Source organism: Myotis myotis, unplaced genomic scaffold (genome assembly GCF_014108235.1).
Source record: "Myotis myotis isolate mMyoMyo1 unplaced genomic scaffold, mMyoMyo1.p scaffold_m19_p_3, whole genome shotgun sequence".
Classification (NCBI taxonomy): Eukaryota; Metazoa; Chordata; class Mammalia; order Chiroptera; family Vespertilionidae; genus Myotis; species Myotis myotis.
The window spans coordinates 161,237,847-161,258,986 of NW_023416335.1; the positions used below are offsets into that span (position 1 = coordinate 161,237,847).

Below are 21,140 nucleotides of genomic sequence, written 5' to 3' on the forward strand. Positions count from 1 at the left end.
GAAGTTCAGCAAATGGGAGGGGCAGAGACCCAGGCGTCCGGGCCGCCTCGCCCAGCCCCCCTCCCACCCACCCTCCGCCCCCCAGCCCCAGGGCACCGAGGAGGGAGTTGGGCAGGGGCAGGCGGCAGGGGAGGGAGGAGCGAGGGCGGGAGGGGGAGGAGGGAGCCAGGCTGGGAGGGAGGTGGGGGGGGTGGGGAGGGAGAAAAAGAAAGAAAATATTTTCCGTGTCCCCGCCTGCAGAGTCAGTGTGCGGTTTGGGAGAAAATGTGTCGGATATTTTGGGGCGGTCACGTGGGCGGGCGGGCTCCGCGAGGCCCCGGGACAGTCCCAGCCTAGAGCCGGTGCCCCCCCCTCAAATGCCCCCCGTTACTGTGAGCCTCTGACGCTGCGACGCTCCAAACCCGCGACCGCCCGACGCCGGGACCTCGGGGCTCCGCGGCCTCCTGCCTCCTCCCTTCCCTTCCAGGTGAGTCAGTGGGGGAACAGGCTCGCCCGCCCAGGACGCCTGGCTCCTCCAGTGAGGTGGGCTGGGGGCGGGGGCGCCGAGACGCGATGCGGGCTCCGTCCCTTCCAGGGCTGGTCCGGCGGTCAGAAGGGCTGGAGGGGAGCGCCCTACCCCGACCTGGGGGTCAGCCCTGATGTGGGCAGGGAATGGGGAAGATGTGAGACAAGCTGGGGCTGGGCTGGGCGTCATCGCCCCTTCACCTGGGTGAGTAGCTGCGGGAGCCTTTGGGGAAGTCTTCAGCCGGGGCTCCCAGCCTACTTCTGCGCTCGGAGCGGGAGGGAAGTCAGAGTTCAAGACCACTGCCCGCCCTCCCCCAGGCCTCCCTAGGGAGTCTGAGGGGTGGATTTTGGGTCCAGGCTGGTCCAAGTTGCTCCCTCCCCAGTGGAATGGCACCGCTTGGGCATCAGCAGGGCAAGGAAAGGGTCCCCGCCAGAATGGTCCTGGCACTCCGGGCCCAGGAGTTTGGAGAGACTGCAAGTGGATGGGGTCTGTGAAGCTCCTTGAACCCAAATTCAGGAGTCCCTTCCTCATACCCCCAGCCAGGGGTGTGAGTCTTGGCTCCCTCCAGCTAAGGTGAGGGGCTTCTTGGGTGTATTCTTGAGGGGAGCCCAAACGGAACAAAGGAAGCACGGGGAGACCGGGATGGGACCGGGAGTGAGGACCGGGGCCGGGAGTGAGGACGGGGAGCCCCACTGACGCTGCCTCTCTGTCTGTAGCAGCAGCAGCCCAGTCCCCTCAACCTGACCCAGTATGTGAGAGGGAGTTTCTGCAGGTGGCCAGAGGGTAAGCATGTGCATGGTTGTGTGCGTGTGGAGAAGCAGGGGAACCGGGGAGCCTGTAGGGCAAGAAGCTGAGATGACTGTGCCCCTTCAGGGCCCATGTCCAGGCAGTGGCAACCCCAGTCTGAGGCTCCAGCCTTCACTGTCACTGCTCAGATGCTGAGTTGGGGTTGAGGACCACAGTCAGTGTCCCATATCCTTAAGGCAAGAAGAGAGAGGACAGGGGAGGGGGCAGAGGGTGGTGTGCTGGGAGCTTGGGTATCCCAATTACACACACACACACACACACACACACACACACACACAGGCTTACAGCTTAGTAGGCAGCACAGCCACACACCCCCACCCGGCACACCCCCACCCCTGGCTCAGAAAGCCACCTAACTGGCACCTCCAGTTCCCCCCCTGCCCCACCCTGTCCATGCCCTCCGTGCCCACACACATTCCACTGGCATTGCCTGCCTGCCTCCTGGGCACTGCCCCTCCCTCGGGCCAGTGGGGTGGAGGGAGGGCACCTGGGGATGAGAGGTGGAGACTCAAGGGTCTGGACTCCCCCAAGGGTGGCGCAAAGCCAGGGAAACCCAGCCCACTGCTGCCTCCTGGGAGCAGGCTGGGGGCCCAGGCTGGAGCAGAGGATGCCCGGGTTCTCCGCCCAGGCTGGGGATGGGGTCATGGAAAAAGGTGGTCGTGTTTATACAGAGGGGAGGGGGGCAGCGGGTGGAGAGCAGCCGACAAGAGCAGCTTTGTTCCAGGCTCTGGAGCCGGTAGGGCAGCAGGGAGACGCTCCCCCCCTCCATCCGGCAGCCCCCTTCATCCATGCCCTCCCCTCAACTCCACCTCAGCTCTAAGAGAAGCAGCTTTGTATAGGTCCCTTTCCCCTAGTCAGCCCCACCTCTGTCTGAGGTGGCACTTGGGGAGGAGAGAAGTGTTCTCTCCCTCCCGCAGGTCCCCCAAAGAACCAAGCATCTGGGTCCCTAGTTTAGGATGTCCTTTTACTCACTGTACCACCTTCTTCCATTCCTTGGTCCCTTCCTCCACCCGGACTTAAGACCCTCCCCTTCCCTTCCCAGCCATGGCAGATCAACCGAGACTCAGCAATGGGATGAATCACTGTCCCCTTCTTGTCTTCACTCAACCCTCACGTCCCTTCTATGAGGAAAAATGGAGGGAAGGTCAGGTAGAGCTGGGCTGCTCTTCACTGCTCATAGCTTCATTCCTCAGTAAGGACCAGGAGTCAGAGGCATCTCTGGACGCCCTGCCCCTTCACACACACACACACACACACACACTCCTCCAGCCCCACCCTCAGGCCTCTGTTTACCATCTATAGGGAGAAGCAAACAGGAAGGCCTGGAGCACAGAGCATGTCCATGTCCCCAGTCTAAGTCAGTCTGAGTGAAGATTTGGGGGGGGGGGGGGGGCTCTAGTAGCTTCTCACCCTTGGCATTAGAGAGGTTAATCCACCTGGAATGTGGCCCAGCCTGTTGAGCTATGGCCCAGGGGCCTCAGGGGCCCCGGACTCCTGGTTCTATCTGGGCTTAACCAGGGACGAGGATTTCTGGGAATATGGGAAGGAAGAAGAGAGGGGCCCTGGGGGCTCTAAGTTCATACTGTAGAGCCTGGGAAGATACTGGGCTGAAGAGACTGAAGCTGCTGGGGATATGGGCGGGCCTAGTGAGGGGCAGGAGCTGCTCCATGCTTTGGGATGCGTGAAGCATGGTGGTGTTGGGGTCTGAGTTTCTGTAACCTTCATGACAATTTCCTCTCAGGAGCTTGAAGGCTTAGGGAGATGAGAGATAGGAAACAAAGGAAGAAAGAAAGAAAGAATGTAAGAAAGAAAAGAGATATTGATCTTCGAAGGAAAGAGTTGCAGAAATATTCATCACCTACCTCTGGGGCCTGCCTGCCCTGTGGTTTCTCTGTGTTTAACTTTCTCTTAGTCCTTCTCCCTTTCCCACCTCAGTCCATTATGGTTCTGGCTGGTAGAGGAGGTACCCAGGCGGGGAGGCTTTCCTTCCTCAGCACCTAACTCCCTACAGAGGTGGGTAGCTTGGTTGCTCCTGGGAAAGCCAGTCTTTCCCTTATCAGAGCATCAGGAGAGGAACTACCTGCCTAGCCTTAGGATTCCCATTTCCTCTCTCCCTTCTCCTCCCCCTCCTGTGATCTCAGGTTTAAAATTTCAGGGTAGGGGGCAGGCTACATTTGAGGAGGAGAGGATGCAGGGAGGGCTTTCTTGCAGCCAAGGGCTCAGAGAAGAGAGAGAAAAGGAGGTGGAGAAGCAAAGTAAACTGAAAACAAGGAAAGGCGCTCTCTGGCACCATAACTGGTCCACTGTGGGGCTTCTATCAACATCTGTGGATCTGAAGGAGAGGGTGCGAGAACGGTTAGGGAGTGAAGGATAATTGGAGACAGAGAAAGAATTGGGTGGGGAAACTGGAAGAGGGAGTATTGAGGAAGATAGAGAACGAAATGCTAATTAAAAGAGAGGTATGAAGGAAAAGAAGTTGAAAAGAGAAATAACATGAGACACATATAGCATTTAGTATATGCCCTATGTTATGCTAAACACTTTACATATGTCACATTGTTTAACCCTTACAACCTTACGCAATGGGCCCTATTTTTATTCCCGATTGACAAATGAGGAAACTGAGGTATAGAGAGAGTAAAAGTAACACATCCAAGGTCCCAAAGCTCAAGCTAGCAAGCCATGGGGGTCAATTCCAGGTTGTCTGGCTCCAGAGAGGTATATGGCCCCAAAGTTACAATAGAGATGTTTGCTTTCTCCAGAATGGCAGAGAGTGAGTCTTGGCTGTACCACTTATAGCCATATGAACTTAAGCCAGTCACTTAACCTCAGTTTTCTCATCTGTGAAATGGGAATCATAATTCCTACTTCACAGGGCTGATGTGAGGGTTCAGTTAAGTGTCTAGACCAGTTGTGGTGCTTAATGGTCACTTCTCAGCCTAGGAGTCTTCTCTGCCAGGAGTCCTAAGACTCCCGCATTTACCTTGGAAAGTCAGTTTATCCTTCCCTGCAGAGTTTCTCTGAGCCTGCCTAAGCACCTGCCCTGCCTCCTCCATGGGCCCTGAGCCAGGACAGTACAAACCCTAGCAGAACAGAGGGAAGAGACTTCAACTGAGAGGGACCTGGGCTTGGAACATCAGAGTGATCATTCTCTCATCCCTCCTTTTCTTCTCTTTCTCCCTAGGATTCTTGGAGACCCAGTGAGCAGGCCAGGAAGGGCGGCACGGAGCCTTCCAGGCCATTTAGGCAGTGGGCATGGGCCGGGGCTGTGGCTGAAGACCTCCCCCGCCCATTGCAGACCCCAGGGGATTCGGCCTCCCACATTGCAGCTGCCATGGCCACCAATAAGGAACGACTCTTTGCCGCTGGTGCCCTGGGGCCTGGATCTGGCTACCCTGGCGCTGGTTTCCCCTTTGCCTTCCCAGGGGCACTCAGGGGGTCTCCACCTTTTGAGATGCTGAGCCCGAGCTTCCGGGGCCTGGGCCAGCCTGACCTCCCCAAGGAGATGGCCTCTCTGTGTGAGTCGCATGGACATGGGGGATGAGGGAAAGCGGAAACAGAAGGACATGTGGACGGTGGGTGGCACAGAGAACTGGCATCCTAATTAGGAAGGCAGGCAGGGATAGGGGTTTAGTCTAATGGAATAGCTGACAGGGGCGGCTCTGAGGGGCTTTGGATATGGAACAAATGGAAGTGTTTGCAAATGAGAGTCCTTCTGCCCAAACGGTATGGGAAAGTAGCATGCCTAAATTTTGGGGGGGTCTAACATTACCTCCTGAGAGAATCAACTAACAGCGGTGAACAACAGCCAAGGGGGTTTCTGCTGAAGTTTGAAGCTACTACCAGCATGTAGTGGGGGGTGTGGGGAGCCAGGCTGGGAAGTAGAGGAATCTGGGAGGCTAGTCAGCTGATCCTGCGATCAAGAGATGAAATTGTTCTGAATTAGGGAAGGCTGCAAAAAGAGGAATAGCCTCTAGTGCCAAATGCCCGGAGATGTGTGGGGTCAGGGAACCCTCCTGTTGGGTCTGGAAAGGGTAGAAATAGTCACGAACAAGGTGCTTCTTTCCCAGAAGTGATCCAGGGTGGTGGGGGTGCTCCAGAAGCACGGGGGTTCTGGACTCCTCCCCCCTCTAGGCCTGGCTTAGTGCCCACGGGCTGTGCAGATCCCTGCTTGTCCCTCAGGCTTGCCCTCTTTGGGTTAAGCCTTTGAGTGCTGACAGCTGGAAAGCCTTAGGCCTCTCCATTTTCCTCTGGATCCCCTCTCCTCCCACTTGATAGCTGTTCTTCCTGCCCAGGTCATTATAGGAATGGGTGTCCATGCGCTGCACAGGTGGGACACTGAACTTGGTGGGTGAAAGGGTCCGCGTGTGTGCTGCTGTAGAGAAGGCCTCACCTGCGAAGAAGGGGAGGTGATGGAAGGAGAGACAGGGAGAGGAGCAGTTCCAGAGAGACAGAAATAGAGACAAGAGGAAAAGACATAAAGATAAAGACATCCTTTATAGCTCCACAAGCTTGGGAAGAGAGAGAGAAAGAGAGAGACAGAAAGAGAGGTGGGAGAGAAGGGGCCGTGCCTTCAGGAGGGGCAATTGGAGGGTTATATGTATGTGTAAAGGGGTGACTAGACAGGGCTGGCAGCTCTACTGGAAAGAGTGTGCTCATCTGGAGAAGGTGTGTGTGCGTGTGTGTGTGTGTGTGTGTGTGTGTGTGAAGACCATATGTAGTTGTGTGTGCACAGCATGTCCCTTAGACTTTGCTTAGATACAGAATTCCAATGTGTGCAACAAAGAGTCAGTGTGAGGAGTGAGGCGGGATTTAATAGGGCTGCTGACGGTGTGTCTGGTGTTTGGTGAGGCCTGCTGGTGGTAAGTCTGCAGTCCAACAGGGGTTATTTGGGTGGTGTGCAGGTGAATTAAGAGAGCACAAAGCTCCCCTTTTTGAAAACCTCAGCTGGGCTTCCTCTACCTCATTTACAGCCCATGAATCTGTCCCAGGGCCTGGGGAGGTGGGAAGGAACCACCCTTTCCACATGAATGTACTTCTTATAGAGAACCATACAGCTCAATCCCTTGGGATTGGATTTCCCCAGGTTCTGGGAGAGGCAACTAAAGAAGCAGGAATCAGGAGGGAGAGGAGAAATAGGTTGGTAGTGCGGAGAATGCTGAGAGTCATAGCCAGTCCCCAATGAAGTTCTCCTGGATACATTGAGATCAAGGTCAAGGTTCAAAGTGAGGTCAAGGTAGTGGGAAGGGTCAGACTGGGCTCTATCCCCAAAGGCGGCCCTAAGGAGGGGGACTGAAAGGAAAAATCCAAGGGAGGAGCCAGAACCAGGGCAGGTAGCTGGGGAGGGTGTGGCTGGCAGCAGGGGACAGGCCTGGGCAGAGAGGCAGGGTTGGGGTGGGGAGGAGGTGAAGGTTTGGGTTCAGACAACTTGCATGGGAGTGGAGCAGGCAGCACCTAGAGTAAATGAGAGGGTGGCAGAGGGTAGGGGAGGGGATTCTGGAATCTGGGAGATCTCCTGCAGTGGGAGATCAGCCAAAGTGTGAAAGAGTGTGGTGTGTCATTTCTCTGACCCTTCGTCTGTCCCTTTTTGGCTGGGGCACCTAATGGAGAGGGGTTAGAGGCCAAAGTCTGAGGTCAAAGTTACACTCATCTTGAGTTTGTGTCTTTCCCCTCACTCTCTGTCTGTTAGTCTATGGGAGGAAGGGTCGTCCATGAAGGAGTCTGACCCTTCTCCCTGGGGCTGGGTCCTAGATCCTATGCTGAGTCCCTAACACCTTAGAGGCATCTTGTTGATAGGGGAAGTCTTTGCTCCAACTCTTGGGGTTCTCCAGAGGCCTGAGTGGGTGAGGCAAGCATCTTAGCACCCTGTGGTGCAGGAGGAGAGAGGGAAGGGGAGCATGTGCTGCCAAGGCAAGCACAGGCCTGTGTGCATGGGAAAGCAGAGGTGGGTGTGCTTGCTCACAAATGTGCATGAAACCCTGGTGTCTATGTCCCCACTGGTGTGTTGTATGTTTGCTTTATCAAGACTACAGGGAACAGTGTGATAAGAGGGAAGGGAAGCCGTGCCCTCTTCCTCCTCTTTTATTTTTTATATATATATATATATATATATATATATATATATATATATATATATATATATTTTATTGTTTTTTTACAGAGAGGAAAGGAGAGGGATAGAGAGTTAGAAACATCGATGAGAGAGAAACATCGATCAGCTGCCTCCTGCACACTCCCCACTGGGGATATGCCCGCAACCAAGGCACATGCCCTTGACCGGAATCGAACCTGGGACCCTTCAGTCCTCAGGCCGACGCTCTATCCACTGAGCCAAACCGGCTAGGCCCCTCTTCCTCCTCTTGAGGTGATACCTGTGGTTCTGAAGACCTAGCCCTGTTTCTCCTCTGAATTTGGTGACAGTATCCCTGGGACAAGGAGCTTACTGTACCACACTAAGTTACATGGAGAAACTGAGGGCAGGTTGGCACAGGACGTAATGGAGTTCTACTTAAAATAAACCGAAAAAGAGACTCAGAGACCTAAGCAAGATGAGAGAGAACTACACAGGCCAGAAGGCACAGTCATAGAGAGAACCCAGACACTGGGAGTGGCAAGGAGAATAAGCAGGCGGGTAAGGGTGGCAAGCAGGAGGCAGGGAGGCCTCCTTCAGGAAAAAAACCCCAGCCAACTGCCTCCTTCCCCTCCCCTCCCAGTCTCTCCTGCTCAGGCTCGGGCTCCAGCTCCAGCTCCAGGCCGACACAAACGGGGCTTTGATTGCAACAGGAAACCTCTCTGGCGGGGGGAGCTGGGCAAGCCGCCGCTGGGGCCTAGGCTGCACCCCCCTCTCCTGGCCCCCTACCCAGTCCCAGCCCCCATCCTGCCAGCGCTCCTCATCCCTGCTTTGGGCTGCGTCCCTCATTCGCACCTCCATTGCCTTTTAGTTGGGACTCCTAAATTAGGACTTAACCCTTGGGGCTGGGACTTCTTTGCTTTGAGATGCCACCTCTTCAGTTCTTTTTGAGGAAAGGTTTTGGAAGAAAAAGGCGAATTTAGCACCAGGAATTTAGAACCAGTTATCTTCCAGCCCCATGAGGAAGGTGGCAGGAGGGGGGAAAGGAGGGGTGCGTAAGGAGTTAGCTGTCCCGCCCTCCACAGTCCCTCCTTGGCTAAACTCATACTTGCCAGAGTGGTAGAGCCTCTGAGGGGTGACCATGCAAGACTCCGAGTGCTAATGGCCTGGTTAGTGGGGGAGGGGGTGCCCTTCTCTTTGCCTCTGGGGCCTTGCCTTTGTGGGGCTCTAGCTGGGAGGAGTGCGCCACTGTGGTGGTGGGGATCATAGGGAAGGGGGTGAGTCAGGCAGCAGCCCCCCTTATACTCCCACCAGGCTGGTGGAGAACATCTGTTTCCCATGAAATGCTAGAAGGCTAATGGGTCTAATTGCTGCAATAAGGGCTGGGGAGACTTTGGGGAAAAGAGGGGGCACTAGATTCCCCCATTCTCTTACCTTCTCTTCAAGGTCATACTAAGACTATCTAGAATGGGGGGTTGGGGTTGATGGGAAGGATGGGTTTGACACCCTAATGCCTGGTCCCTTAAAAGGCCCCCTCTCCCTGCAATGCCTGGGAAGTACACATGGATGGGGCGATGAGGAGTGGGGTGCATCTGGTGAAGAGCCAGGGGGGTTACTCAGGACTCATGACTTCCTGGAGCCCTCCCCCCACTCCTCCTGTGCCCCACTCTCACCCTCCTCCCTGTGGCCTGGCCACTTCTGGTTCTAATTACCAACCAGGCAGGCCTGACTTAATTGGGACCTTTCAGATTTTGGAGGGGGAAGGGTGGGTGGGTGGTTGGGTGGGGACTGACAGCCTGGAGTTGGACTAATCAGGGCTCTTTTCCCTTGTCTTTCAGGTAGTATTCCTCAGTTTGCACTTAATTGTTTTTTGTTTTTGTTTTTGCCACTGGCCAGATTCTGGTTCAGAAATCGATCACTCCCTGTTTTAGTTTTCGGCGCGGGGATTGCTGGATTAGAAATGGGGTATTTGGGGTTGGGGGCAAGAGTAGGGAGCTCACGCTGGGCTGGAAAGAGCACTGCAAGCCTCTTCATCCCTGCTTCCAGCCCCCCGTCAGCCCTGCCACCTAGCGCCCCCCATCCGCAAGCCAGGCCCTCCCTCCCGGCCCTGCCCCCCACCCCTTCAGTCCCGCAGCCGCTCGGCCCCTCCTCCGCGCCGGTCTGCCCTCGCCTCTCTGGCACCCCTTCCTGCTCTTTATTCTTACACACTGGCGCCCCACTCCTGCAGCACCCCAGTACCCCCCCACCCAGTACAACAGATTCTTAGAAAAGTGCGCCCCGCCCTGGCCCAACCACAGCCGCCAGGCGGGGAAGGGGTCGGGTCAGGCGCCGCTCCCGCTTCCCCGGCGCTCCCCGTGTGCGCGGAGCGGACAGAGCCGGCTGGCCGGGCGGGCCGCGGGCGGGGCGCGAAGGAGGGGGCGGTTTCCGGGAGTCGCCGCGGCTGGCGCTGTCCCGGGGCCAGGGTTCCCATTCGGCCCGTCCGGGAGAGGGCAAACTCTTGACGTGGCCAAGTCCCCGCCTCCTCGCCCGCTTCTCCGCCGGGCGAGGGCGCTCAGTGCCCGGCAGGGACAACCGAGGGAACAGGGAGGCGGCCCTTGGAGAGCCGAAGAGCATGAAGTGGCACTGAGGGGAGAGGGGGCGGTTGTTGCCAATGGCGGGGAAATTTAATGGCTCTGAGAACAGTTAATGACCAGACCCGTAGTTATTGCCAAGAGTGGCACTTGGCATTTTGGGGCAGTTGGCACACTAGAAACCCCGAGGGAGGGGGCGCTGGTACTCAGGAGGGCACTTGCGTCTGAGGCGCAGCGGGCTCCGTAGGAACAGTTTGGGGTAGTTTTTGCTCTAAAAGTGAAGTTGGGGTCGAGGACGAGGCATTGAGAGAGGCAGTGGAGGCGCGTAAGGAGTGTCCGTCGCGGGATGGGGTTTCGGGGACTTGGAGGGCGGACAGCCCAGGCGAGGAGGGGTAGACTCCAGGCTGCGTTGGAGGGAGCGGGGGATTCCGCTGCGGCGCAGGCGACTGCCTGGGCGGGGCGGGGCGGGGCCGGGTCAGGAGGAGGTGAGCGCGCCCGGCCACCCGCCCCGAGGGGGGTTCCCGGAGAGTTCACGGCGGGAGCGCGCTCCGGCCCTTCGACCGGGGGCGGGGAGGATGGGAAGGAAGGAGGCGGCCGTGCAAGCTGAGCCGCAGGAATGTACTGTTGGGCCCTGCAGCGCGCGCGCGCGCGCACGAGGGGGAAAGGGTGGAGCCAGGCCTGGGAACCAGAGGGTGGAGGTAGTGCAGGTCCCCGGGCTCCGGAGAATTGCCGGGCGCTGGGAGCCTCCATGTTCCAGACTTCCCAGTCATTCTTGACACTCCTGCCTGTATTGACTTGTGTGAAAAAGGGAGTGTTGGGGGAGGGGGGAAGCTCGAAAGGAACTGCGTATGCTTGGTTCCTCCACTCCTTCCCCTACCCACGACCAGGGCACGCGCCTAAATGCAAAGGCGTGCAAAGCCTCCCCGTGTAAAGAATGCTTGCAAGCCAGGTGTGCTTGCACAAACGTGTGTGCAACTATGATCTTATGTGCCGGCAGATATGAATGTGCACTCTTGCATATTTGCAAATCGTGGTGCCTGCCAAGATAAATGCATGCACAGCTGTATGTCTAAGCAAGCTAGGGCGCCGCGGTGCGGGTGTGTTATATGTGTGTGCGCTCCACTCTCAGTTCTGCTCATCTTAGTGCCCGGCCCCCTTCGCTCTCCAAGCCCCACCTCCCACCCCTCCAGGCTTCGCTTTTACAAAAGGTCTCCCCAGCGCTAGCCGCCCGGACGCTCAGAGTGAGCCGGACCGCTGCTCTAGCGGCAGCCTCGGCGTTGCGCCCCGCCCAGTCCCTTTCCCCAGCTGGGGATCCCCCTCCTCCCCGCCCACCCCATACCCCCCATGCAGCCCGGCGCCCTATGCTAGCCCTCCCCCTCCCCCCCTCCAGGAGCTGGGCGCCGCTGGGGGAGGAGGGGGAATCGGCTGCGAGTCCTTGGTGTTCCTATCACCCAGCTTCCCCCCAAGCCGGGTCGCGATGTACGACTGCCTGGAAACATTTGCCCCGGGTCCGCGACGGCTGTACGGGGCTGTCGGGCCCGGGGCCGGCTTGCTGCGCAGAGCCACGGGCAGCTCCTGTTTCGCCGGACTCGAGTCCTTTGCCTGGCCGCAACCCGCCAGTCTGCAATGTAGGTACCCGAGCCCGGGGGTGGGGGGTGGAGTGCAGGAGAGAGAGCGGCTGACTCTTTCCATGTGTAAAAGGTGGAACTGGGGTGCAAGCGGAGACTCTGAGGCGGGTGGGTGTGCAGGAAAGAGAGGTACTGGCCCTTTAAACGTGGGGGCCTCCGCGACTCCGTTGGGTGTGTGCTGTCGTATTTGAATGTGCGTGGTTTTTACGGTGGGTGTTTAGCTAGGACCTGTGGTTGATGTCACTCCACAGTTCCTGGGGGTAGGGAGAGACCGAGGTGCGTTGGTAGTTTGTGCCCGCAGGTCCGTGGCTCTGGAGGGATATGGCACTCAGGACCGTGGGTCGCGTTTGTAAAGTCCATTTGGGAAGTTGGGCGTAAAAAAAAAATTATTTGCAGAGCGTGCGAATCTCCAAAGTGTGCAGCTCCTTGCCTAGGCGGTGTAGGTGTGGGTGAGAGAGTCTCCACGCAGCGTCGCCCTCCGACAGCGTTGGCAGGTCCGCATGGCCCTGTCTGGGGATGTTTGTGGCGTGAGACCGGGAGGGCGTGTGCCATGGCGTGGCTGCGAGGGCGGCTTTGGAAAGCGCTGTGTTCGAGTGTGCATCCTGTGTGTTCTCGGTGCAGGGTGGAAGGGGTGGTGCACACAACCAGGCGAAGGCAGGCTGGGCGCTGGCGCTCCCCTCCCCCATTTTAAAAAGACATGTTTGGAAATGTGTCTAGGGTTGTGTGCAGAGAGATGACTTTTTCCTTTGGCTACAACACACACACAACTTCAGTAGGAAGCGAAAAGTTTAAAGCAAAGTCTGTGTATGGGGGTCGGGGCTGGACTGGAGGTGGCAAAGGCCGAGGTGGGGGGTGGAGTACGACTATTGGGTCCCCAAATACCCATTTTCCTTCTCTGTGAAATGGGAGATGCCAGGCCTGGGGCCCTGGAACCCCCTTCCAGAGCGGTAATAAAAAGCTGGGGACTGAGAGGCAGTAAAAATGAAGTCCAGATGAGAGGCGGCTTTGAAGCTTGGGCCCAAGTGCCTGGCGGGGGTGGGGTGTGGGGAGGAGCCGGGAGGGGAGCCTGGAACCCCCTCCCCCCAAATGTACCCGGGGCTGGGACCGCGCTTGTAGCCGGGTGCGGACGCTGGGGGACGAGGCTTTGGGGCACGCTGGGAAGGGGCGGTCGGCGGGCGCTGGGGGAGTGCGCCCGCGGGGTCACCGAGCCCCCGCCAACACGCCTCTCTCCTTGGCACTCCGCAGCGCTGTTTACGAGTTCGGCTTTTTTTTTTTTTTTTTTTTTTGGTCTTTTGGTTTCAGGGCAGAGCTGCTCAGATTTAACAACCGGGAGACTGGAAGAGGGAGGTGGCAAACAGGAGACTGACTACTTTGGGGTGGGGAGGGGCAAGAATGAAAAGTGTGGCATTTAAAGGGTGCGGAGAAAGCATGAAACTATTGCTTTGCACCAAATCCTTGTGAATTCTTACCTTCTTCTTGTTGCCCTGTGGGATGCAGGTTTGGGACATGTTGGGAGGGGTGTTGAGGTTGAGAAAATCTAGGAAGGGTTTTTGTGGAGGCCGGGCGGGAACCCTGGTTCTTTTCAGGCCCACGGAGGCTGGCAGTATGTTTTTGCATTTCAATTTGGACCAATAATTTTGGCCTCTAGGATCCTGGTGGGCTTCATGCCTGACCCATACACTTTCAGAGAGAAAGTCATTTAAACCTGGGTGTCTAAACCAGGGAAGGAAAGAGGTCCTTTGAGGGGAGGGCCGCGTGGTTTGTTTGTGCATGTTTGGCAGCTTCAGTGTCCTGGTGCTGCGTTGGCAGGCCCGGGTGTTTGTCTGGTAGCAGAGCTTCTCCCTTGCAAATGTGCGGTGGAGCGCTGGGAGTTGTGTGTCCGCTTTATGACTTGTACGTCCACCGCCACAGGGTCGCTGGAGCCAGTGTGCCCTAATGCCGCCTGTGTTCTGTGTCCAGTGGTGGTGGAGGAGCCCACTGGCAATATGCCTGCTTCAGTGCCCCGTGTGTTGTTGACGTGTGAGTGTGTGTGTGTGTGTGTCTCCAAGGAGGCATGTGGCAGATTGTGAGTTCGGGCTTCTCAGCCCTGGGCCTCGCAGCTGGGAGCGTTTACAGCCGGTTATAAAGAGTTTGTTTGAAGCTCTGCTCAGCCTGGCCAGGAATTTCCTCAATTTCAGCAATTTGGGCTTTAAAAGGAGAAAAACCCAGAGCCCACCCCCCTCCTCCCCAGCAGGGGCCCCAGCCTAGCCAAGGAGCTGCATCCCGGTGGTGGGGGCTCAGCCCTGGCTGGTAGGGGATCTGAGCAGAGTTGACCCAATTCACTTTTCTGTGCTCTTCGCCCACTTTAGGTTTTAGGGGGTGTTCGGTGCCAGAGGGGTGCCAAAAAGCGTTGACAGTGCCACATAGACAGGAAAAGCTGCCCCTGGGTGTCTCCCTGGAGCCCCCAGTCTTATAATTGGCTGGCACTGCCCCGTGCCAGTCTGACCACACCCAGGCCCTTTCACAAGAGAGGAAATGAGGCAGCGCTCTGCGGGCTGGGAGGGTGTCGGCAGTCAGCACCACTCCACACAGTGGCCTGTGGCAGCACCGGTACCCACAGAGGACAACAGAGGGGTCCTGAGAGGCATTCCAGCCCATCCCACATCTCTCAGCCCAACCCCTCCTGGAGTCTCCCGCCCCCCAATCTGAAAAGACTCCAATCACCCTTCTTTCCTCCCCTCCTCTCTCTCCTTTTTCTTTGGGGACTCTCCCTCCAGCAGGATTCTTATGTTAATTGAGTGTCTGTGTGTTGGGGGGCGGAAGGGCTTCCCTCCTGTGGGGTGGGTGGAGCTACCCAGACCAGCATCCTGGGCATTCCTTTTGCCCTTCTGGGGCATGGGGTGGACATTTGACCAGGTGGGCTGCATCGGGTCAGAAGAAGGAAGGTGCTCATGAGGTGGGTGCATGGAATACTCCTTAGGGAGGGTCTTAGGGTTTTCTGGCATCGCTTGAGCCCTCCAGCTTTGGGCAACAAGTCCTACAGATTGAATAACTTACAGATTTTTCCAGTCTCTGAATATCAACCACACATCCCAAAAAAAGGTTTACTTAGCAGCCTGCTGAACAGAGGGTGTTCGTTCTCCCCACACATTGTGTGTGGTGCGGGCTGAGACCCCTTTTGAGCTGCGATTGGGCATTTGTGGGGAAGTTTAGGAGTGAGAACAGAGGCTCAGAGAGGATCCAGATATAACTCCCCTCCCCCATCAGCCCTGTTTACCCAGTGTCACCTGACTTCTCTAGTTTGCTACATTCCCAGCAGCTTCTAGACCTGAGAATCTAGGCAAATACCTCAGTCTCTCCTTCCAGCCTCTGACTCTCAGCCAGGCCACTCAGGGCTTGTCAGAAGACCTGAGAACCTTGGCCCCACTGTCCACTGGCAGTGCGGCGCTGGGCCGGTCACTTCGCTCTGTTGGCCTCAGTTCCTTCAGGTGTAACATAAGGTTATTATTGCATAGCCTCTAACCTACTTTCCTAAAACCGGTGTCTCATTTGCTCCACTGTCTCAGTGGTTTCTGGTGAAAAGGACATTGGCAAGTGCTGGGTGGGCAGTATGAGGGGGAAAAGCTTCAGAATTATCTGCCCTGTACTACTTGACAGGAAATTAAGTCCTATTCTTCCTACTGAGTATCCTAACAGGTCATTTAGCCAGGTGCTGTTCTAGGTGACTTGTAATTGCCTACCACCCCCAGATCTGTTGCCTCGTGAGGAGGAGGATGGTGAGAGGCAGATTACCTGAGAAGGATCAATTGATGTGACAGGGAGTGACTGAAGAGTTCAGAGCCATGGGCCGTAACCCCTCCACCTACCCACCTTATAGCTAGGGAAACAGAGGCCCATAGAAGTTAACTTCCAGGATGGCCTTGGCCTGGAATTTAGAGAATGGAACAGTGTTATATAAGTCTCTGGCTGGCATTATTGTGGGGGGAGATGGCCAGATTGGGGGAGGGGCAGGAATAGTGGTTATTTGGGGTTTTCTGGAAGTGTTTACTATGGGACTGTACACAGTTGTTGGGACTTCAAATCACTATGGTTGTGTCTCTGCTGAGCAGGGGAAGTGGGAATGGGTATGTGTGCCTGATGAGGATACCTGGAGGTCTGAGGGGTTCTCTCCCAACCCTCATATACTACTCCCCTCCTCCCCCCAGCGGTGGAGACGCAGAGCACTAGCTCTGAGGAGATGGTGCCCAGCTCACCCTCGCCCCCTCCACCTCCTCGGGTCTACAAGCCATGCTTCGTGTGCAATGACAAGTCCTCTGGCTACCACTATGGGGTCAGCTCTTGTGAAGGCTGCAAGGTGTGTACGCGGTGGGGATGCTGGGGGTGGACGCCTTGGGTGGACACATTACCTGGTGAGATCAGAGACCAGGGACCCGAGCAGAGGGGTGAGACAGTGTGTGTGAGTGGGCATCCCTCGGGTGAGAGGGGGCTGCTTTGCACGGAGGCGGAAAATAGATTGGGTCAGGCCTGGGGTAACCTGCGAGCCCTATGAGAGGCTGGTGCTCCCAGCATCCTGCTTCACATTCCCCACCCCCAACTCCAGGGCTTCTTCCGACGCAGCATCCAGAAGAACATGGTGTACACATGTCACCGAGACAAAAACTGTATCATCAACAAGGTGACCCGGAATCGCTGCCAGTACTGTCGGCTACAGAAGTGCTTTGAAGTGGGCATGTCCAAGGAAGGTAGGCCCCTAGCCCTGGCCTGGGCAGGAGCGCCCCTAACCTAGCCTGTGTTTGCTGCGCTCTTTCTACTTCCCGGACATCTGAGATGCAGCTTGCCCTGCGGCTTGCCTCCTTCCTAGCCAGTTCTATTTGATTAGCCGCATTCACCCAGGAAGCCCTGCCCATCCTCCCCTCTCAGGGCTTAATTAACCCTTGAGTAAATGGGGGCTATCATCGCACATTCTCCTGTTACATGGAGGGGTGAGGGGGGTTTGCCAGTCCCCTACCCTGGCTCCCAGGACTGAGCCTGAGGTGGATCTGGGGTGCCCCCCCCCTGCGCCATTGTGCTGCCAAGGCTATAAGTGGATATCCTGCCGCCTGCATATCCTGCCCCCCCACCTCAGCTCCTGCAGGGTGACAGGAAGGGCAGGATGGAGCTGAATGGCCTGGGGAGGGAGCAGGGGCTGTAGGCCCTGGGTGGGGCTGGGGAGAGCCAGCCTGGAAATGGGAGCTAATGTAGGAGACAGAGTAATTGAGGCACTGACTAGGGTCCCAGGGTGAATAGATGTTCCCGATAAGGATGGAGCACATTAAATTAGGGTGTAGGGGGATATCCAGAGGGAGATTCTGAGGGTCCTGACCCTCTCTTTGCACCTCCACCCCCAAGCTGTGCGGAATGACCGGAACAAGAAAAAGAAAGAGGTGAAGGAAGAAGGTTCGCTCGACAGCTATGAGCTGAGCCCCCAATTAGAAGAGCTCATCACCAAGGTCAGCAAAGCCCATCAGGAGACCTTCCCTTCTCTCTGCCAGCTGGGAAAATACACCACGGTGAGGAGGGGCAGGGGACTGTTGGTTTGGGGGCATGGGTAGGGTGTGTTGGAGGCTGTGGTCTGGTGCTGAGGACAAGGAAGGCATCAGAATGCAGAGAGGCGAGCTTGAGGTACTGGCAGAAAGAAAACAGCTTGCAGGGCAGGTCTCAGCTTGCATTCTCACCTGCCCTCCCTGTAGAACTCCAGTGCAGACCACCGGGTGCAGCTGGATCTGGGACTGTGGGACAAGTTCAGTGAGCTGGCCACCAAGTGCATCATCAAGATTGTGGAGTTTGCCAAGCGGCTGCCCGGCTTCACAGGGCTCAGCATTGCTGACCAAATTACTCTGCTCAAGGCTGCCTGCCTGGACATCCTGGTGAGTTATAACCCTGTGGCCTGTCTTCCACCACAGCCTGACCCTCATATGAGACCAAGGAGTTGGTCCATTCAAAGATTTTTATTATTTCTCCTTCCTGCATTCAATCTGGGATTCCCCATATCTCTGTTTTTTGTTGTTGTTAATTCTCATGCGAGGATATATTTTCCATTGATTTTTAGAGAGAGTGGAAAGGAGTGGGGGAGGGGGGGGAGGGGGGGCGGGAGAGAGAATGAAACATCCATGTGTGAGAGACACATCAATTGGGTTGCCTCCCTCACATGCCCCAGTCAGGGCCAGATCAAACCTGCAATCCAGGTACATGTCCTTGACTGGGAACTGAACCATTAACCCTTCGGTTCGTGGGCTGACTCTAACTACTGAGATCCCGGGATCCCCAGATCTCCTCTCAGCACCACCCTTTTTATCTTAACCCCCGTCCCTAAGATTGATCCTGGACTTCTGGATGTCCTCCCTCCTTTTGACTTCTCCCGCCTCCCCAAGCTTCAGATCTTACACACCTCTCTGTCTTCCCCCCTGGCCTGCTTCAGATTGCCCTCATTTTGGACCTAACCACCCCACTTTCCATATGCACCTCATTCCCTCTTTGCCCTACACCCACATGTGCCCCTCTCCAGAGATAGCATTAACCCCCCCCCCTCACCCACCTCTAGATGCTTCGGATCTGCACAAGGTACACCCCCGAGCAGGACACCATGACCTTCTCTGACGGGCTGACCCTGAACCGGACTCAGATGCACAACGCTGGCTTTGGACCCCTCACTGACCTCGTCTTTGCCTTTGCTGGGCAGCTCCTGCCACTGGAGATGGATGACACAGAGACGGGTCTGCTCAGTGCCATCTGCCTCATCTGCGGAGGTGTGGGGGCGCCCCCTGGTGTTTTTTCGGGTTTCTTTCTCACCACACATCATACCTGATCTCTCACCAGGCTGGAACCCTTAGTCTGTACCCATGGGATTGTTGTATTTGGCCTCATCCACAGACTTCTTAGATCCAGTGCCAGCTTCCTGAGCCTGGACAAAGGACAAAAAGGCCAGAGCTAGGGGGAGCTGGAGAGACCCCAGATACTGGTGCTGAGAGAGGGGTCTGGGCAGGAGTGATTTATCAGAGCAAGCCTCTTACTAAAGGGGAGAAGGTACAGAGCCTGGAGCGGGGGAGATGGCCTGGATGGGGCTTAGGGATAATAGGCAAGGGCTGATGGGACAACATTTGAGGCCTGGAGGCCCATAAGGCAGGCCGATTGAGGATCAGCCACTTGTCGCTGCCCTCCCCACCTCTTCCATTCTACACTGTGCTTGTCCTCATAGACCGCATGGACCTGGAGGAACCTGAAAAAGTGGACAAGCTACAGGAGCCACTGCTGGAAGCCCTGAGGCTATATGCCCGGCGGCGGCGGCCCAGCCAGCCCTACATGTTCCCAAGGATGCTCATGAAAATCACTGACCTCCGGGGCATCAGCACCAAGGGTTAGTCATAAGTGAGCCTCCCCTCTCTTCCCAGAGGTGCTGGTCTTCCAGGTCAGTCAGGTGGACAAATAGAGGCAAGAACTGAGTAGGTGAGAACCAGGGGCCTACAGTGGAATCTAGGTCTGCCGCATGCTGGCGGGGAAGACTTTGGGCAAATTCCTTTACTTTGTGTGCCTTGTTCTCCTGTTTGTAAACTGGACTATACTTATACCTACCTCGTAAGTCATTGTGAGGTCTCAATGAGTTAACACACAACAGGCTTCGAACTGTGCTGAATGAAAAATTCAGTTCCTCAGTGGCAGCAGCCACATGGCTACACTTACTGTAGTGGATGGAGTAGATATTCCATCATCGCTTTAAGTTCTGTTGGACAGTGCTGGTTTAGAAGGATGCCTGGCAGATAGTAAGCATTTGCTAAATAATAAGCATGATTATATGTTATTAAAAACAGGTGTAGGAACAACTGGTGAGCTGTGGATGTTGGAGGGTGGGGTCCCTGGGGAATGGGGCTGGAAGTTGGACATGGTGTGATCTTTGAGAAGACAGCCTGAAAGAATAGGATGAATGGGCAACAGCTTGGCAGAGAAAACAGGTAGAGACTGCAGGCAGAGGAGTGGCCCCCAGAGCCCTAAATTAGGGAGAGGGTGAGACGGCAGGCCTGTGCTGGGTGCCCCCAGAGGGGAGTCATAGGATAGTTAAGAAAGGTAGCCTCAAGGGGCATGTGCCATTGTCCCCTGAAACTCTTTGCCCCTCCATTGCAGGAGCAGAAAGGGCCATTACCCTGAAGATGGAGATTCCAGGTCCGATGCCTCCCCTGATTCGAGAGATGCTGGAGAACCCTGAAATGTTTGAGGACGATTCCTCGCAGACCGGTCCCCAACCCAAGGCCTCTAGCAAGGATGAGGTTCCGGGGGGCCAGGGCAAAGGGGGCCGTAGCCCTCAGCCTGACCAGGGCCCCTGACTTCCCCTGCCATGGGGGTTGGGGCTCCAGGCAGCAGACTGACCATCTCCCAGACACCACCAGTGACTGGGGGAGGACCTGCTCTGCCCTCTCCCCACCCCTTCCAATGAGCTCCTTGTTTTTGCCAAAGTTTCCAGGGGGGTACCTTTGTGTTCATTCCCTTCCTGCTCTAACGGGCTCCCTTTCCAGTCTTGGGAGCCTGCCCTGCTCCCTCCAGGAAAGAGGGCAGAGGGCTGAGCCTGGGTTTGGACTCTGAAATCTCAACACTGCCCTAGGACACCAGGGTCCCAATCTCCCCAGGGCAGGAGGAAGACCCTGCCATTCCACAGTCCCTTCCTCTGCCTGGTGCTTAGGCCTCTGGGAGCAAACAGGAACACTAGAGACCAAAAGAGGGGTGAAGGGGGAGGGCTGAGCCCACCCTCTTGCCCTTGCCCTTGGTGCCTAATGCTGCGTAAATGCACCCACTGGGTGCATGCTACCCTCTATGCCCCATCCTCATGCCAGGCCCTGCATTTCTGTGGGGGTCCAGAGGGTGAAAGCTACAGATGCAGGCCCATTCTGCACCTCTTTGCTTGGGCCCAGAGTTTACCTTTGTGCCCTCTGTTATAAGCCCCTCCCCAGTCCTGTCATGTGCCTTGGGCTCTCCCTGCCCCCCATCTCAGCCATGGGGCAGGGACCCTCCTACACTACAGAGGGGCCAGGGGACCCCTCTGCCCCTAGTGCCTTCCTCCCTGACCCCCAGAGCAGCTTGGCCCAGGGAGAGGGGGGGTGGGTGCTGCTTAGCTGATCCTGCCCTGACCCAGAGGAAGCCTCTATTTATTTATTAGCTTTTGTTTACACCCTGGAATTGACCCCTTCCTCTAGGGGTCTTGGGAGGGGGAGCCCAGGGCCCCGTGACTCTCCCCTTCTTCCTCCAATCCCCAGTTTGTATTTAGCTGCCAAATAAGATTCCCACTGGCTCCCCTTTTTCCTGGGGGGTCAGGGTGCTGTCCCTTCCCCTCTGTTTACATCTCCCCTCCACCCCGCTGTATCGCATATTGCTGAGTTTTCTATTTTTGCAAAATAAAGTGATAGAAACTCATGGGATGTGGCTCCCTCGAGGAGGTGTCGGTGGGGGAAAGGACCAGCTGACCTGAAGGGGGATTGGGTGAAGAGGGAGCGCTCCTAATCTACTGGGTTTTGCGGCTTTCTCAGGGGAACCAAGGAAAGAGAATGTAATGTGCCTGG

At 56.5% G+C, this 21,140-nt stretch overlaps 1 protein-coding gene across 9 annotated transcripts; it reads left to right on the top strand.

Moving 5' to 3' along the window:
- Positions 1-221: 221 nt before the first annotated feature.
- Positions 222-20,994, top strand: RARG (retinoic acid receptor gamma). 9 transcript variants are annotated; one of them, XM_036298406.1, is made up of 10 exons: positions 224-466; positions 1,222-1,288; positions 4,497-4,830; positions 15,765-15,913; positions 16,160-16,301; positions 16,948-17,108; positions 17,289-17,465; positions 18,140-18,344; positions 18,794-18,952; positions 19,714-20,994. In XM_036298406.1, exons 3-10 carry the CDS (start codon positions 4,647-4,649, stop codon positions 19,911-19,913), a joined length of 1,377 nt encoding a protein of 458 aa, XP_036154299.1. In that variant the 5' UTR covers positions 224-466; positions 1,222-1,288; positions 4,497-4,646; the 3' UTR covers positions 19,914-20,994. The 9 variants fall into 9 exon arrangements, with proteins under 9 accessions (XP_036154308.1, XP_036154299.1, XP_036154302.1 ...); XM_036298409.1 differs by having other exon boundaries at positions 1,225-1,288; XM_036298407.1 differs by lacking the exon at positions 224-466 and adding an exon at positions 525-709.
- The last annotated feature ends 146 nt before the right edge of the window (positions 20,995-21,140 follow it).

What these genes read in the sequence shown, in the direction of transcription:
- RARG (XM_036298406.1), top strand. Translation starts at nt 4,647, where the DNA reads ATGGCCACCAATAAGGAACGACTCTTTGCCGCTGGTGCCCTGGGGCCT. An exon ending in AGCTGGGAAAATACACCACG is followed by an intron (nt 17,109 to 17,288) that starts GTGAGGAGGGGC and finishes CCCTCCCTGTAG; the next exon opens with AACTCCAGTGCAGACCACCG. An exon ending in CTGCCTGCCTGGACATCCTG is followed by an intron (nt 17,466 to 18,139) that starts GTGAGTTATAAC and finishes ACCCACCTCTAG; the next exon opens with ATGCTTCGGATCTGCACAAG.